Source organism: Uloborus diversus, chromosome 2, assembly GCF_026930045.1.
Source record: "Uloborus diversus isolate 005 chromosome 2, Udiv.v.3.1, whole genome shotgun sequence".
NCBI classification, from domain to species: Eukaryota; Metazoa; Arthropoda; class Arachnida; order Araneae; family Uloboridae; genus Uloborus; species Uloborus diversus.
Genome location: NC_072732.1, coordinates 191993557 through 192013365, shown reverse-complemented (window position 1 = coordinate 192013365; position 19809 = coordinate 191993557). Strand labels below are relative to the sequence as shown.

The 19809-nt window shown below is 33.6% G+C and overlaps 1 protein-coding gene across 1 annotated transcript in view; it reads left to right on the top strand.

The window, feature by feature from the left end:
* Positions 1-19809, top strand: part of LOC129216231 (insulin-like peptide receptor) — a 239765-nt gene that overhangs the window by 183655 nt on the left and 36301 nt on the right. Inside the window, exons 3-7 of the mRNA XM_054850429.1 lie at positions 10474-11019; positions 12447-12619; positions 15454-15646; positions 17988-18086; positions 18557-18704. Of these exons, the coding sequence (XP_054706404.1) occupies positions 10474-11019; positions 12447-12619; positions 15454-15646; positions 17988-18086; positions 18557-18704 (1159 nt within the window). The remainder of the gene's footprint in view (positions 1-10473; positions 11020-12446; positions 12620-15453; positions 15647-17987; positions 18087-18556; positions 18705-19809) is intronic.

Here is a 19809-nt window from a genome sequence, read left to right as displayed (position 1 = left end):
GTGTCCCAATACTTTTGGTCATATAGTGTATATATAGGCACGTGTGGTGACTCAAGACACCGCCGATGTGATATCCAATTGTTTTCATATTGTTAGTTACATTTGTTAGATATTTGTTTGTAGTGTATCTGTGTTTTCTGAGTAAAGTGTGTTACTTAATAACTGGTCTAGGAACTGCCGGCTTGGTTTCGAAAGCGGCTTCCTAACATTGGATAGGAGCCACGGCGACACTTTGTTGTCACGGCAACACTTCTTCCGCTTGGTTTCGAATCATTGCAGTGTGGTTTTCTCTTTCCTTTGCCTATGCCCGGGAATCAGGGCCCGATCAAGTCAAAGTGGTGCCCAGGTCCTGGTAAAATTTGGTGCCCCTTTCACAAGGAATTTTGCATATTCTCAACGTAAAAGTTACAAAAATAGGGGAAGAAGAAAGAAATTCACCCTATTTTGGTGCCCCTAAAATTGTGGTGCCCAGGTCCACGGACCCACAGGACCGTGCGTTAATCAGGCCCTGCCGGGAATATGTGTTTCGGGGAAATCGCTGTTTGAGCGACTCATAAATGTTCTTTACAGTTATTTTCAGAGTAAGAAAATATATGGAAAAAGAATCATACTTCCTGTCTTTTATGAGCCTGTCATAAAAATGATAAATGAAAACTATTTTACTTCTGGAGCTCCCAAGCACTGCTTGGTTTGCTTGGGCGTACCGCACGTCTATGCAAAATTCCTATGTTTTTGGATTCTCTGCAAAATTTGCTTTTGAAAAAACGGGTTTAAACCCAGTTTTTACATCTCCATCCGCGGCATCTCCACAGATTTCCCGCTCAACTTCCGAGACCAAAACTAATCTAGTTTAGAATCTTTTTAATTTTAAGCGTCTCAAGTTGTAGTACAGTAGACCCTCTTTTTATGCGGGGGTTACGTTCCACGGAAATGCCGCGTAAATCAAAACCGCGTAAATTAAGACTTAATAGTAGTGTTAAAATAGGGGTTAGGTTCCATAGATAAAAAAAAACTTCATTTAGTGATGACTAATTGCACGTATAAGTTTAATGTATACTTATATCGATTTCTATGCACAATATGCATAAAGAAAACACAAATTAATTTCATGTTCGGTTTATAAAAAGAAGCTGGTCTTTTGGCAGTCTTTAAGAATTTTTCTCTGTAGTTCTTTGTAGAGCATTAACACATCCATGATCACTTGCGTCATTTCAATGATAGAATCTTTCTTCACTTACAAATCAGAAAAATCTTTTTCTATTGTCTAGGAATGGCTCAAAATCTTCAATGTGAACGTTTTTGGTTGTGGGTTACCGACGTCGGTGTCCTCTTTGGTTTTGGCCTCCTTTGTCACTCCTAAAAGCTCTTCTTCCAGTGAATTCTGAACTGTGTGAGTTTAATAACCATACTTCTGGAAAGAGCTCTGGAACCAATCGCATAAAATGTTTCCAGTGGCCCAAGCTCGAGTATTAGTACGCCAAAATGCAATCTATTACGTGTAATCTTTAGGATCTTTGGATCTTGAAAAGAGGGAGAAATGTTATCTGTATTCATTGCCGCATCCGCGAAAAACCGAAACTCATTCGCGTAAAATAAAATAAAGGTGTCAAATCATAAACCGCGTAAAAGAAACCCGCGTAAAACGAGAATCTACTATAGTCGATTCTCTCCCGCCATTTTGCGACGGCTCAGATTGAATCTCTTTAAAATTGTCCACTTTGTTTCCGTTTTTGTAAAAGAGCGAAATGTTTGTATATAGTAATGGAGTGCTTCTTTGCCAACAGCACTCACTCGTGATATTTGTGATTAATTTTAGAACGCTATTCTTTTCCCGTCTTTACCTGGGCGTGTTAGACTGCTACTGCACACAAACAAGCTAACATTTACTTGTCCCATTTCGAGATATTTTTAGCTTCCCTTGATGCATATCTAACTCTTAAGACACAACAATGGCCGTTTTTCGCTTAGTAAATAAATAATCGCATGGTGAACATTTTATTCTCCGCTTTCGTGAAACTTGTTGCGTATTTGGCAGACGGTATTTGTTTTGTGGAAGCATTTCGGCTAGCTATTCAATACTGCATGAAATTAAGTGCTTGTACGTTGATTTGTTCGTACCTTGTAAAAGAACGCTTGTAAATTAAAATATGTGCAACCGAATTAACGAGGGAAGGGCCCAGGTTTTATTGTCTCGGTTTTATTGTTTTCATGTACTTTTTAAATGTTTTAACTTTTGTATCTTTTTGGTTGTTGTTACATCACATTTTATAAGTAAATTTTGGTATATATATATACAGTAGACCCTCATTTTACTCGAAGGTTACGTTCCACGGCATTGCCGCGTAAATTGAGACCTAATAGTAGTGTTAAAATAGGGGTTAGGTTCCATAGATGGAAAAAATTATTTCTTTCTAGTGATGACTAATTTTTAATAAGTTTAATGAACATAAATTAATTTAGTGTTTATAAAAATAAACTGGCTATGATAGTGCAGTCGAACCTCCATATATCGTACTTCCACATATCGAAATTTTCTATATATCGAAATCCCAGCAAATTTCTATGTTCATTACATAGAAAAATTGTTTCTATATATCGAAAAAATCTTTATATATCGAAGTTTTTTTCGAGACATTCGTAGATTTTTTTTTTTTTTCCACTTTTAGCTGTTTGTCTCATGAAAACTGATGGTTACGGGAGAAAATTACGTTCACTAAAGGTTGCTACGAAACTCATAAGGAATCTGGGGTTGAGGGGTGTGTAGATAGGTCGTTGTTTCGTTCTGGAGTTCTTAAATTCCCTCAAGTTTATTTCAAATCTTAGTTTTAACCAGTAGCACTGTAAAATCCGTTTCAAGTTATCCCTTTTCTCTGTTGATTATCATTCCTAGTCATTTTAGCTTCAATAAAAATCATTCAAGTTAGGTAGAATGATTTTTTACTTTTCTCTCGATTACATTGTCAAAACGAAAATTCCCCTTATGTTGCGGATCAATTTGAATTGTCGAAGAATGAAGATGTATGAAGGAGCAAAAATGTAATTTCTGTTATTTTTTTAATTATTAATTTTCATTTAATCCGATGCTCGTATGAATTAAAAATAGGGTTTCATACACAAAAATTAGCTTTAATTTTAATGTTTTAGGAGATTTTTATGATAAAATAAGATTATTTCCATATATCGAAATTTCTATATATCGAATTTTTTTCCGGCAATTTGCTACTTCGATATATAGAGGTTCGACTGTATTTTGGCTGCCATTACGAATTTTTCTCTGTAGTTCTTTGGAGAGCATTAACGCATCTATTATCACTTGCGTCATTTCCATGATAGAATCTTCCTTCACTAACAAATCAGAAATCATTTGCAGTTGTCAAGGTATGGCTCACAATTTTCAATGTGAACGTTTTTGGTATTGTGTCATGGATATCGGTATCCTCATTGGTTTTGTCCTCTTTTGTCACTCCTAAAAACTCTTCTTCCAGTGAGTTCTGAACTGTGTGAGTTCATTCATATAGCTTTACTTCTGGAAAGAACTTTGGAACTTTCGAACCACTCGTATAAAATGTCTCCTGTGGCCCAAGCTCGATTATTAGCACGCCAAAATGCAGTTTATAACGTGTAATCTGCAATCTTTAGGAAGGATTTTGAAAGAGGGGAAAGTTTTATCTGTTTGCATAGCCGCATCCGCGTAAAATAAAATAATGGTGTCGAATCTTAAACCGCGTAAAATAAACCCGCGTAAAACGAAGGTCTACGGTATATCATTTGAATTTCGACGGGTCTTTAATTGAAATTATGTTTTTTTTTTTGCAATCACGGATTGCGATAGGACCTATTCGTTGAGTTTCTTATTTTCTTGTTTCTACAAATGAACTGGAATGGAAATGGAGAAGAAATTTGCATATTATGACTGGTGATTTTCTAGAATAGGTAATGTGAAGCATATCAAAAAGAAAAAAAAGAAATAGTCACTAGGATCAGGCCCGACAAGAGACCATGTCAGCCTAGTCGGAAACTAGGGCCCGGGCCTTGTGGGGGGGGGGGGGCGACATTAACGCAAAAAAGAGAAAGAAAGAAAAAGGGGGGGGGGGAACCCTTAATAAGCGGAAACGTAAACATAAAGTAAAATTTACTCTTTTGGTATTCGCTGTTTTGTTACACTTATAATAGAATTAATTATTTTCTATTAAGCAGTTTTGATTTTTTCTCTCCCCCCCCCCTTCTTTTTCTTCTTTTTTTTGGGGGGGGGGGACGGGCGGGGGGCTTGGCGTCAAAACTGACTAGGGGCCTGCCTTGGCTCTCTGCGGCCCTGATTAGGATGCAGTGATAAATATCTGGTTGTTATGGCAAATTTGCTCTCGTGTAATCATCATAAAGATTAAATTTACAATGTATCACTTTGTGGTATTTTTATTTCTCATTAATCTTAAATGAGAGGGATTAGTAACTTGGAAGTTTTGTATTTAGATGAAATTTTTACTTTTTAACATCATTTATGTTGATATTTTTTCTGAAATTACGTAATTTTACTCCCCCGCCCGCTCCTTTTTTTTTTTTTTAAGTAAAATATGCTTAAGCTAAACCTTAAATAATGCAAATAATTTGTAATCATGGCTATTTAGAAAATTTGTCCTCTCAATAAATTTTAAAACAACGAGCTACTTAGTCTCGTCGCTATCTGAAAAATCAGAACATCAACCACTTTGAACAAATGAGTATTGAAAGCAATTCGTGATTGTTATAATAAATAAATAATAATAATATAAAATATTTCAACTCTCAAATTTGTCTTCACTGTCAGTTTTTGCTTCTTTATCGGTAAGCAGATTTTCAACTGGGGGGAGGTGGGTAGATAAAAATAAATTGTAGGCAAATTACGATTTTGTCCCCCCCCCCCTTTTTTAAATCAATGTTAACGCAGGCCCAGATAACACAAAGACGTCCGTCGTTAGTGGGATATACAGGAATATCTCTGATAGGATCCTCGGATATCCCACAATAATCAAAAGGTGTCTTGATGATGTCTTCTCTTCATCCTAGAGTCACTCCTGTACAGTAAAGGGTCAAGGAGAGGCCATGTCAGCCTAGTCAAAAACTAGGAGCCCGGGCCGTGGGGGGTGGGGGGTGGCACTGACACAAAAAAAGAACAAAAAGAAGGAAAGACAAAAAGAAAAGGGGGGGGGGTGGCTCCAAATAAGAGTAAACTTAAGATTAAGTGAAATTTACTCTTTTAATATTTACTGTTGTGGCACTTAAAATAAAGTTAACTGTTTTCTATTGAATAATTTTGAGTTTTTTCTTTATCCCCCCCACTTTTTTCTTCTTTTTCCCCCTATTCTTTTCTCTCCCTCCTTCTTTTTCTTTTCCTTTCTTTTTTTGGAGGGCGGGAGGGGCCCGGTGACGGTAACTGACAAACTGCTTGCCTTGGCTCTCTGCGGCCCTGCTCCTGTACATAACTATTAGGCATCTTAGAAATAAATTTTCTGGACATCTGCAGGATTGTAACCGGATATGATTAAATCCTTATCACATCTCCTGTAGCTGTCTTCTTAAATTCAATGTGGCGCCCCAATTTTACATTTTTGGAAGGGGAGAAATTCGCAATTTACCGAATGAAACTACTAAATTTACGGAATGAAAAACAATGAAGAGACATTGTGCGCATAAAATAATAATAATAAAGTAGTTTTTAAAGACTATCTCTAAATTTGCCGATTCATCGGGCAATTTGTCGGAAGAGGATTTTTTTGGTAGGTCAAAGTGACCTCCCATTGGGACGCTCCTGTATTTGTTCAGCAATAAATTTTGTTATTGAAGTAGCTTTCTAAGTAGTTTCGGTACCCGCACGGCTTTGCCCGTAATAGAAAAATTAAAAGGTCTTTTGGTTCGCCTGTATATTTACAAATGTATGGTGAATTTTCTCGCCAATTGGCTTGTACCCATGTTACGGTTCCACGTTATGATAATTTCGTATCTCGCCAATTGGCTTGTGCCCATGTTACGGGTTCCACGTTATGATAATTTCGTAAATTACTCGTCCATCTTATAATATTTTTGTTCTTAAAATTGGAATAGAAAAAGAACCGCATCGAATTTTCGAAAAATCGCTTCGAAGTGCACACTCCCATGCTACAAACTAACTTTGTGTCAAATTTCATGAAAATCGGCCGGACGGTCTAAGCTCTATGCGCGTCACAGACATCCTACAGACATCCTCCGGACAGAGAGACATTCAGCTTTATTATTAGTAAAGATAATAACATAAAAATAGTAAGAGAAGTCGATTAAACAAGCAAAAAGTGTATTTTTCTAGCATTTTGTACTGCCGAAACAAAACATTTTATTTTATTTTTTAATCATTTTAACTAATCAAATGTTTGAAATTTAATAGTAAACAACGTCTATCAAGCAAATATACTTAATGGACGAAACTATTGTTACTTTGTTACTCAAAGGTATTTCATAAGCTAAAGCAGCGTTTCTCGAACAGTGGACCGGCAGACACTGATCCGCAATAATTTTTTAACCGGTCCTTGAAGATTTTCGGTCGTTTACGTTTACAAAAAAAAAAAAAAAAAAACTAATTAAAGAACCATAATAAAAGCATCCTACACATTTTATTTTTTAATGAAACTTCGTGATTTATTTTCGTAATTTTCTGATTTGACACAAATGTTTACTTACTTATTTGTAATTATTGCACTAGTTTTTTATTTCTACATTGAAAAATTTTCATGGCAGTTCTTGTTTATTTATTTAATTACTTTTGTGTTGCTTTGCAAAAAAGAGGGAAAATAAATCCCTTCATCGACTCGCAAAATATTTCAATTGAATTTATATTGGAAAGAGTTTTTTAATTTCTCTTCGCATGGTGGAAAAGAAAAACTGATGCTTATAATTTCCAAGAAAAACCCTTATAATGAATAAAAAATTTCCAGGAAAAACCCTTATAATGAATAAAATTTTGATATGCTTACTTTCTATGGATAATAGAAAAAGGAGTATGGAACTAAAAGTACTCTGTTTATTTTTGAAGTGGTTGTTTGATTGAATGTATAAAAACTGAAAACAAAGGAAATCTCAGTTCCCTTGTCTCACCGGAAATATGGAGGGGCTCTCTCCTTCCTCGGAGCGAGTGCTGATTGGACGTAGGATTTAATCTTCACTTCTTACGTAAAAGCCCACTGACCTACTTTCAATTTACAGCATTCTGCCGCTAGAGGGAGAGAGTCTGGTTGCTACTTTTTCTGCGAAAGTTGTAAACAATATCATGGCGACTGTCTGCTCGGGTTCAGGGTTAACAGCTGTGGCAAGTTATCGCCCGCGCGGATGAGATAATCGTTGGGGAATGCACGGTTTTTTTTTTTTTTTGCATCACTAGGAATTATTATTCATATTGCTGTAAAAATGTTAGGATATGTTTGGGCGAATGATTATAGGAATTTCAGTTTCTTTTTTTCAGTCACTACTGCAACACTTTTTCTCATCATCAGAAATACTAAAGGGTTTTTGTACTAAAGTCGAAAACAATTTTCATCACCACTATCACCCCCGCCATTACGGTGTTTTCGCCCCTCCCCCGGTCAGCTGATCTGATGATGAACAGTTGTTATTCATTGTTATTGTAAAAAGAATTGATGATTGCTGATATTATTTATTTGTTTTGAAGCAAATTGCTTTCTTCTGTGTGTTTGAGTAGAATATTTTTTTTTCATTGTATGATTCCTTGGCCTTCTCGTTTTTGATTTGATTACAAATTACTATAAATAAAAAATGAATTAAACTATCATAAGCAATGTTGATGTCAATTATAGTGATTTGGTTCAATGCCAAATGTTGAAAATAAAGGTAAATAAACGAAATTATGTTTCAAAATTTCGTTACATGGTCAGGGTTGGCAAGTTTCTGCCGAAGCGGTTAAAACCACTGGTAGAAACCGGTTAAAACCGGCATGGCAAAAACCACTTTCTGCCACATTTGTGGCAGAAACTGGCAAAAACTCACAAAATGACAAAAAATTAATTACTGACATACAATAGAAAATGCATGGAAAAACATAATTAGTTGTAAACCCCAAAGCATACTTTAATTACAATATCTTCTCAGTTAAAACTTAAATGTGACATTGTCTTAACTCTGCTGTTGGCTCTTAGAAAAGGTGTTTTCTATAATCTAAACAGTTTCTCAATTTAACGTGCACAAATAAGAAATTTTAGAATAGTCTTGCTACAGAAGAGCTAGGAGGCAATGCACCAAGGAACAAGCAATGTTTGTGAAACTTTCATCTAGTGCATATTTTTCTAAACTGGTCTACCATGCAGTAACTATAAAAATGGTACAAATTTGACTGGAAAAATAAGTTTCGAGAAATAGGGTCAATTTATTTTGCAAAGCTATGACATAAGGGCAAAATATCGTACAATAATATTGGCAAGTAAAATTCGGGCACTTTCTTCTTGAAGCACACGATAATTTCAATCACAAGCAATTTAGATGAAGCTTACATAAGCATTCAAATTACAATCAGTAATGCCTGTTTAATTCTGTATGTCACTCCTCTTTCCTGAGCACCCGAATTATTTCTCGTCCTTTCTAATATTAATCCAAATTTTTCGGGCATCTGCGATTGAAAAGTTCCCTTTCTGAACTAAATTAAGGGCACTAGCATAGGATTTTATTTTTTTAAATGATGAAATAAAGTTTAATTTCTTAGTTGACTTAAACAAATATCATTTAATAATTACTTTAGTTATTAAAGACGCTTTTAAGTTTTTGCCAGTTTTTACCAGTTTCTGCCGGTTTTTTACCGGTTATAACCAGTTTCTGCCACTGGCACGGCAAAAACTAGTTTCTGCCGGCAGAAAGCCAACCCTGTACATGGTTGAAATATTTCACTTGTCATACAAATTTTCGCGATCATAACGAAAGTTAAATCCTCACTAAACAGGGTTGGGTTTTGGACTGTCCAAAACTGGTTTAGGACAGGACAGGTGGTTTTTACCGTCCAAAACTGTCTAAAACTGTCCAAAAGTGTCTGAAACTGTCTTAAACTGTCCAAAACTAAGCTGATGCTAAAGGGGTGTAATCTAATTAATTCGTATTTACTGCAATTTTTGTAATGCATAAATATAAATATTAATGAGGTCAAAATAATGAGTACTTTTCTTAAAAATGTTCATTTAAAAAATATTTTACTTAAAAAAAATTGCCAATTACTATTACATAAAAACTTCCTTATGTAACAGTTGGTAGACTTCTGAAAGGGAATTCACAACACTACCAAGACAACTAATTTCAGTTTCATTTGTAACTCAAAGGAGTGTTATTAAATGTGCAATATTAAGGTGCAAGAAAAAAAAAGTTATTTATTGCATTTAAGTCGATTATTGCAGTATATTTTGAACATTTTTTTTTTGCACACGCACATAAATGTCGAAAAATTTGGTAAATGGAAAAAAAAACTCCTGCATACAAATTGAAATGTTTAATAAAGAATTTAATTTCTACTCAACTAGATTATTAAAATCAGTTGCATAAATAAGTTACCATACTTGAATGTTCGTTCACCTTGAATAAACATATTAAATAGTGAAAAAAATAATTTTGACACATTTTGTTGTTTTTGATATTTTCTTATAAAATATAGTTTCTCAAAAATTGGACACTTTCGGACACAGAGGTTTTGAACAGGATGATAAAAACCTTGCCAACATTGCTTTCATGTGCACACATGCATAAACATAGGGAAATTTGGTTACTATTATCAAAAAATAAACAAATAAATGAACTCATTCATACAAATTGAAATGTTAATTAAGAATTCAATTTCTATGTAACTGGATTAAAATCAGCTGAATCAATAAGTTGAATGTTCTCATTGAATAAATGTTCAATGTAAAACATTACTTTGATACATTTTATACTGTTTTTGATGTTTTCTCACACAATATAATTTTTCTAAAAATATAGTTTTGGACAGTTTTGGACACTAGGGTTTTGGACAGGACGGTAAAAACCAGGGTTTTTACCGTGGTTTTTACCGTTGTGTCCAAAACCTTGCCAACCCTGTCACTAAAATGAATGCTTTTATAGTATTCTTGTACTGTCCCTACTTAAAATTTCAAAAATTCCCATCACTTTAAAAACACAGCAAAAGTACTTGAAACACAAATTAAATGAAATTGGAAGATAAAGTATTCAAGTTAAATTAACGATTATTCCCCCTTCCCCCAAGTTTTGGGAAAGAGAAAAAGAGAAATATTTAATTTTTCTCGAAACATTTTCATCAAAAATTTAAATTCTGCATTTATTCATGTGTGTTTCACATATTTACTAATAGCACAAAATGCAGAAAGTGTTATGCCTAATTTTGTTGAACTTAGAACTTAATCTAGCATCTTCATGATAGAACTATTTAATGCTACATTATCAGTTTGATTACAACATAAGTTTTCTGTTTCTTCCTTTTAGTATGTTCCAAAAACATTGATATTCGCAACTCTGTATCATCTTTTCGCAAGCTGGAAAACTGCTCGGTGATTGAAGGATCGCTCCAGATCCTGTTAATTGACAAGGCAGAGCACAAGGACTTTGAGAACTTGACTTTTCCAAAGCTTCAGGAAATTACGGGTTATCTTTTGTTGTACAGAATTCAAGGACTTCAGTCATTATCAAAGCTTTTCCCCAATCTCGCCGTCATCAGGGGGGATGTGCTTTTTCATAACTATGCTCTCGTCATCTATGAATTGCGTGCCATACAAGACGTCGGACTCGTGAGCCTGACGACCATTTTGAGAGGCTCAGTGCGCATCGAGAAGAACCCTCATCTGTGTTATGTGGACACCATCAACTGGGACTACATCGCCAAGGCTGGTCGGGGAGGCCACTTCATCAAGGATAATAAGCCTTATGAAGAGTGCCCTAATACTTGTCCTGTTGCTGAATGTCCAACTGTGATCAATCCCAGGTTGCAGAGGCAGCAGAAACTCTGTTGGAATTCTCATACGTGCCAGAAAGGTGAGCTGGTTCTTAAGTGCTTTCTCAAATTCCCTGTTTTTGTTGATGGTTTTGGGCTATGGGGGGTCATGTGGTGGAACAAGACACCTGGAGCAGTTTGTCAGTAGATTTTGTTCCATAAACACAAATAAAACAAGCTAGAAATTTTATTTTTGGTAGCAACAGTAAAGATTTGTCAAAAGAATTCTGTGGAACATTTAAATTTATTGTTTTTGAAGGAAATAATTGAAGGCTATGCAACAAAATGCTTGTGATGGACTGGGACTTGTGTGACTTCCATTTTCATTCAAATTGTAATTTGTTTTATTGTATTAATGGAACAAAAACTACTCCCAAATGCCCATTTCTGTCCTGTGAAACGGCCCTTTTGTATTCTTCTCATGATCAGTTTTGTAGTTGATGTTTTTATTCTAATATGCTGTTGTTAGCAATTGTACAAATGAAACTGTACCACCTTCTTTGAATGATTCTTTGAAAAAAAATCTGTTAAATCAAAGAAAACTGATTAAAACAAAGATGACAGTGCTTCAAATTTCAACTTTTCATTAGAAGCTTGATATGTTGCAAGATGTCAGTCATGCAAATAAGTTGGTTTGTAGCGAACAAAGTTTACAATCCCTTGAAGTTTGTTGCAATGTGAATATACTGTATATTACGCCACATCCAGGTTAAAATGAACTTCAGCTGAAAATAAGGCTAGGGGCATGCAGCTAATGTTAACACAGCCACATAGATGTTCAGTAGGCTCTGTGTGTGTACAGTGGCAATACATAGATTAAATTGTTTGCTCTCATGGTTGTGCAAATCTGGACGTGGCTTTAAAATACAATAGATCAGCGGTAGGCAACCTAAACTGACTGAAGATCTATTTTCCAAGTTAGGTGAATACGAAGATTACCTTGGAGGGGGGATAGGATTAAACGGTAGTGTTGCATTCGCGGTTAAGTTGAGATTATGCTGACTTCAAATTATATGCAAAATCTTATCAAAATAAACTACTACTAATTATAAAGTTGCTTTAATTTGATAAAATAATGGTATATGAACACTGTTAACTCACATAGAAATATTTTCACTCATCAGTATACTGCTTGTTATAAAATTAATAAATAGTGACCATAAAAAGTTTGAAAATTTTTCAAATAATTTGGGCGTTAAACCTAATTTGTTTCAGAAAATGGTTCTCCGATAGAAACCAAAGAAAAAATATTGTCGCGATCAACTGAAAACAGGCTCGAGATCGACCAGTCAATCCCGATCGACGGGTTGCCAACTGCTGCAATAGATCATAGCTCTTAAAAAAGACCCATTGAAATGGTATAATCTGATCATAAGCATTAGTTAGTGATTCAATTGGACACATTTGATTATTAATGCTTGTGGAGTAGATTTAAATATTCTAATTGGTTTTTATTTTGAAATTGCAGTTTGTAATATAGATTGTGAATACAGAAATTTAACGTGCTCCTCAAGGAATGTATGCTGCCATCAAGAATGTCTCGGAGGTTGCCATGGTAAACTCTCGGATAAATGCATTGCTTGTCGCCATGTTGTGTTCAAAGGAAAATGTATGCGCCGCTGTCCAGCTGGTACTTTTAAGGTGATTGATTCTCTTTCCAAATAGTGGATTTTAAAATTTGCAAATTTTAGGAATTACATTTTTTCAAAAGAAAAATATATTATGGTACTAACTAGTATATCTATTCTAAGCAACAAGTGCCTTTTAAATGTATTTTAATTCACTTTTGTCTATTTTTTACAATTATTATGGTACTAGTTTTTATTTCCTTGAGACTTCTATTTCTACTGATGAGTCATTTTTTATATTTAGTGTCCCTGCAGCAATATGTTTCTGACATTTTTCATGTAAAATTTAAATGATGAATTTAATCTTTAAAAGGATCGATCAATAAAGGGCATACTAAATAGTTAGCGCGAAAGAATAAAACCTGACATATAGCTATAACAAATTGTACTATCATTAAATATAAGGGAAAATATTCCCAAGGAACCCAGATGCATTTGATAAAACTTCTTTTAAAAAAGAACTAGCTTTATTCAGCAAAGGTGGCATCTGAAATTTGCAATTTAATCCTCATAGTAAATATCCGTAAAAATCTTGGTATTAAAAGTAAAAACTAATAAAACTATTCATAAAATGCTTAAAAATACTTGAGCAACACAATTACAGCATTAACCCCTTCCCTCTCGCTCCTGTGAATATTCCGGGCTGGTTTTTCGATCCTCATTTCTCGCACCCGTGATATTGCCGTGCTGGGGTGTGCAATATTAATGCCACGAAACGAGTAAAATCAATTCATTTCTTTGGCCCGGAACACATTTTATTTCTCTTTTTATGCACTAGATGGCAGCACCAGTCAATTATAAACATAATTGTGGATTTTAAATGTGATTGCAGAGATGCAGGAAGGAATTTTGGTACTACTTACCAGATTTTGACGTTGGCCTCTGTATCTCAAGCTTTGAAATTTCCAACACAAGAAAAATTTACTTATCTTTACTTATATTGCACAAAAGATTAATAAAATTCTTTTTCAATGTTTAAAAGACTTATTTCTTAAATTTTCGCTGCTTGCTTCGGCTTGCTCGTTGACTTTTCATAAAATTTAAAAATTTTTTTAAATCTCAATCTAAGAAATATTGAAAATGAAAAATTGAATGCACATGTTGTACATACACTTATTTTTATATAATTTTCTTAAATGAAAAATAGACACTTCTATGACCGTTTTCTTGAAAATTCTTCGATTGTTAAGGAGTTAAATAAGTCAACCCAATAAAATCTCAACAAGTTCTAAAAGAAGTACCATTCTAAACCATATAAAACCTGTACACATACACTCACACTCAACTAGAGTTACGCCCAAAGAATCTCTAGCTCACATGAATAAGGATAGGCAACCCTTCTCAAGCAGAAGCTCTGCGACAGCAGACATCTTGACCGGCGCCCGAATTTCTCACAGTACATCACACTTGTTAAGGATTTCTTCCACAGGCATGCGTTCACAATCCAGACAGCAAGTTTCTGACGAAGTATTTCCCCTTTCTAGCACTATGTAGCACCATTGTGAAAAAACATCTTTTCGTCTTAATGCACATGAGAACAGTTCTGTAAAATCTTCAGCCAGCTCAGAAACTTCTAGCGTGTATCAAACAATCCGTTGAAAAAAAGCTTGGCTCAGGTTTTTCTCATTTACGACAACACACACTCATCTTTTGTGCCTAACCAACATAGATGCTTTCACCCTGCAAATCCAGTCAAGTATCAAAAAGAACCGGCCGAACTCATTCTGCTGACCACTTTATAGCTTTGTCTCATAAAAATAGTTGTGATGGACCTTTAGTTCAAATTATATTTATGCAACTTAAATCTCAAAATATAAGTGGTTAAACATTTAACTTTCACCATATTGTTTCCCTTTTAAATCCCTACCCAACTTATAATTAACTATTACAGAACTCTGATCAACGGGTTTGAGAGTTGATTGTAGAGAAGAGGTGGGAGGAATGGTACACCTGTGTGTGTGTGTGTGCATTTGTATCATAATGTAAAATTTGAAAAATTATTTCTAACTTGCCAAAGAGATGTAGTAGATTAGAATCAAGCAAGAGTCCACAGCTGCTGCATCTACTGAGAAAGCTAGATATAAATTTTCCCCAATTTACTTTTTGATTCAAATGCAGCTGTTCATATCTCTCCCCCCCCCCCATAAAGTAGTTTCTATTATTTACCGCTGCTGGGGATGGAAATAAGGCACCTCTGATGATATATGTACTGTGTGAGAGAGCATATTGTTGCCTCAGAGCAACAGTTGGATATCTAAGCCTAGAAACAACAGTAAGATATCCTAGTGTTGCTCTGAGGCAATGATATGTCATATATGAATTTTCTTTAAAATTATAAATTAATAGACCTAGAGTAAAAATTGTTTAAGTCTTTGGTTCCAATCCCATAAAGTGCAAAACAATTCAAAACATATTTTGAAATACCTGTTTCAACATGTGCTATGGAATTATATTATTGTTTAAGCAATAACATTGCCATAGGTTTATGGTATAAGTATTTGATGTAGTTCTGGACTGGTAAGCAGCAGCATTTACATTTTTTTTTTTTTGCATTTTTGTCATTTTACTTAAGCTTTTTTGCACAAACTTGCTCATTTGGTTTTTATTGAAAAGGAAGTAGATACTACTGTAGATCATTTTGTAGATACTGCCATTTACCTGCCTTTGGAGTATGATACAGGTATAGCAGAAAGAGAATATCTCTCTGTGTAATTTCAATTAATTTAAAAACAAATTCATGAATTAGAACTTTATCCTTAATCAGTTTTAAAAGGGAAATGAATTAAAGTACTTGTACAGGTGTTTTTAATATTAATTTTTAAAATAAACTTTTTGATTACTTCACAGTATTTAGATCGCAGGTGCATTGAAGAAGATGAGTGTAAGAATGTAACTAACAGAATGCTGGACGTTCCGATGAATCAAGAAGTGAAGTGGAAACCGTTTCGTGGTGAATGCTTACCTCACTGCCCTTCTGGTTTTGCGATCAACGAGACAAACAAGCATGAGTGCATCAAGTGTGATGGCCAATGTCCGAAAAGTATGTGAAATGTTCTATATGTATATAATATTGTGTCCAGTGGTGTAGTGACAAATTTTCCACTGTGAGATTGCAAAAAATTCTAATATGTGTTTATTTCAAATTTATTCAATTATGGTTATTGAATTGCATTTTTGTGCTCTTCTGCACTCTATTCAGGGTGAGTTAATGTTTACAACGCTAAAGGGCTTCTCATGGTTGTAATTAAAGATGTACTGAGTATTTGGTTGATATTTAGTATATGGTCTACTCCGCAGACAAACCAAATATTCGTTTTTGAAAAATACTTTATATATTCTGCAACCGAGTAGTGAACTAATTTAAAAGTTCGACTCTTAAAAACAACAAACATATTTTTTAACTTTAACTTTAACAAACATATTTTTTTATGCAATAAATGAAAATTATATTTATGCTATAGCACAAAACTAATTCAAATGTTACTAAAAAAAATCACATTCAAAGTAACTTAACTTAACAAACTTAAACAAACTTAACAAACTTAAATTGAAGAGAAAGCTTTGAGATCTTTAATTATGGGGGAGAGGGGTATTATTGCTATCAGTTGATCAGTTACTGAAGAGAATAAGATAGCTGCAAATCATTTGAATAAATTGTACTTTTTAATGATATTTTAAACTACTTTGGTTGGTATAAATTCAATATTCTTTATTTATAACCTAACATGTTACTATGATGATCAGTTGTAAAATTAAGTATCAGGAAAGAAATTAATCAATTTATGCAGAATTATTGATACATATGAACCAAATTAGCCATTTACTTTTGTTACATGCTTTTGTGATGATTAATTTTGAATTAATAATTGTACTTTTAATGTTGTAGATACATTTAGGATGTTAAATGGAAATGCATCTATATTTGATGAAAGACAGAAAATAGATGAATATTTTCTGTTTTAAATTCTCATTTAAAAAATAAATATTGCAGTTAAAAACATTACACCAAAATATTCAGCATTTCGTTCAACATTTAGTTAGAATTTATTTGGCATTCAGCCAAGTATGGTATTCAGTGCAACGCTAGTTGTAATGGAAAAAGAGCATAATATTCAGCAAAAATTGAAGCATGATTAATTATTTTTATTTCTTGTTGAAACTAAAACATACCTAGTTGTAGCTTATCAAGTTTAAATAATGTTTCAATCACTTATATTCGAGTAGAATCTGAGTAGTAGTAGATTTAGTAGAGTAGAGACTTTAACTATGTATTTTTAAATTATAATAGTGTTCTTTCAGAAAAAATTGTTATCATTAATGATCCAGAATGATGTAAAAATATATCCTTTAGAAGCACCAATGCAGTGTACCTTTAAACTTTGAAACAAATATTTGAATGTAGCATTAGCGATTGTGGAATGTCTGGAAAATGTGTTTTATTGCTTAGTATTTGTATCATATTTTGTATCTTTTTGATGTAATAAAACTAAGTTAATTTAAATCTTGCTTTTAAATACTTCTAATTGATTCAATGAAGGCAGGGCAATAGGTTTTACTTTTGTGTTAACTGAGAGGTATGATTGAGCATTATAACTGAAGCAAACTTTCAATCTGTTTGTGTACTTGTTTTAGGAATGAGCCTTTTCAGTGCACAAAACTTGTTCTAATGTCAAGAGAGAAAGATTTAAAAGTAAAATATTCCAAAAAGAGGCTTCTGCACCAACATTTCTAAGTGGAAAAAATGTACCTTGAATGCTCTTTCTTGATAAAGTTTTGAATTCTAAAGGTGTCCCAAAATGAATGCAAGATTTGAATTTGCCACATTTTGTGGTAAATCATTGGCAGCCATGAAAAAAGAGCAATTTGACAGCTGAGAAATAAAGGTTAGTAAAAATGGAGTGTTATGCTATCATACAACCAGTGACACAGTTCAATTACTGCATGAGGCATTTCCCGGCTGTGTACTCTCTCATTTCGGTGATCAGAATTGGCACCCTCGTGTGATTTAGCATCATTAGATTTCTTTTTATGGGATTATTTGAATTCAAAGATCTATGTCAACAAGCCCCCAACCACCCGTGCGTTTCAGTGCTGGAATATTGAGCGCCAATAACAGTAAGTGCTTGCCCAGCTTCAGCTTTATTTTTAAAATAATTGTTCAATAATGAAAATGGGTTATAACGCTCCATTTTTAATAACACTAAACTCTCGGTTGTCAAATTGTTCTTTTTTTTTTCAAGGTTGCCAACAATTTACTGCAAAAGTGGCAGCAAATTCAAATCTTGCACTAATTTTGGGACACCCTTTATGTACTCTTTGAAGGTAAAAGTTAGTAATTCTTCTAAAGAATACTGTATTGATTACTCGGTTTTAATTTGCAGTTTGCGATGGTGCTGTCGTTGATAGTGTTGGATCTGCGCAAAAGTTGAAAGGCTGTACATATGTGAATGGCTCTCTTGAAATTCAAATTCAAGGAGGAGGTTAGTATGTAGTTTATTTCTGATCCTTATATCCATTTCCTAAAAACAATTCAAAATATTTGGTTTTCTGCAAAACAACTTTGAGTTTTTCTAGATACGGAGTTATTGTTGCTCCAAAAATATAGTAATCTCTCTAAAATTTAGTAATATTTCCTGTTATAAAACCCAATATTTTTCTCAAAAACATTAGTCATATGTATAAGTTTAATTCTAATTTTTCATCCATTTTGGTACCTCATGGTAATTTTTATGACACTGTTAGAGGTCATAACCTGTAGTTGAAATTAAAGCCAGTTTCAAAAAAAGAAAAGAAAAAAAAAGAATGCCCTAACTTCAGGATATGTAAAATAATTTTGAAAAAATGAAGATATAGTGTAATATTATTTGCTTTTTCTTCATACAGATGGAAACTTTTCTCGTTGTAATTTTACCCCATAGCTAATGTTTTATGATACATTTATTATTTTCAGAAAATATCATAAATGAATTGGAGACGAGCTTGAGCAGCATACAAATGATTCGCGGCTATTTAAAAATTGCAAGATCTTTTCCTCTTATTTCACTACATTTCTTAAGGGATTTAGTTGAAATACAAGGAGAGCAGCTTGATAAAAAAGAGTAAGTAATTTGTGTAAATATTTGAATAAATATAACTCATAATCTATAAAATTATTTTTACCTAATTATACAATTGAAATTATTATCTTTATGCATTAATTCTGTATGATTTTACCTAAGCAATGAGTTTTATCCTTATTAGTTTTCTTTCCAACTAGCTTCATTGCCCGTCTTTGCACGGTCTACCTCTAAAAAAAAGTTATGTCAAGTGACATATGTTCAACAATCAGGCTTCAATGAGAGAAAAAAAAATTACAAAATTTCCCGTGAACATAATCATTTGCAAAGGAAAAAAACGGTAAATCAAAAGTTCCCCAAAATGTTAAATGCAACCCTCCATAAATACAACTAAAATCCTTAAAAAAAGAAAAAAGATAAATCGCCAAATAATAATCAAAAGGGGAAGTTTTTACCTCTAAACGAAAATGAAATTTTATTTAGTCACAACCGAGAAAAAAAAAGTGGCAACCTTCTGAACGCTAATTTAAAATGAGATCTTGCAAATGATAATTTTTCAATTTGAAATTTCTGTTCCATTAGGCTTAGCAGTGCTTTTTAATTTTTCCCTGGTGATTTTACAGCCTTTTTTTTTTTTTTGAAATTCGAAGGAAATGAAGGAACTCTATGGGTGTTTTTCGCAGGCTTTCAAATGGGACCTGAATCAAAGAAATGGGATAAATATTTCAGGTAGAAAGAACCATTTAATGTCATTTTCGGGTCCTAAAATTAAAATTTGAGCGGTCTGGTTCTTTTTTTGGCGTTCTAAACCCCCTTTCCCCCATATTCCTTCTTGGGTGCCCATGTACCTCCTGCCAAATTTGGTCAAGATCTGACGTAAACTGGATTTGTATGAGGAACACACACACTCATATATATTCTTTGTTTTATCTATATAGATTTTTAAACATGAGCAGTTTAAACCTCATAGAAACTCAATATTTAGCTTTTATTGCAATTTTGTATCTTTCACGACAGATGACCATTGCTTTAAAGTTTTGGTCTGATACTCCAAAAATCTTACTCTATGTTTTTCACAGTATAAGGTTGAGAATTTTCTGTTTAAATTTTGGCTTTTTCTCCTGTTTTTTTTTTTTTTTTTTTTTGA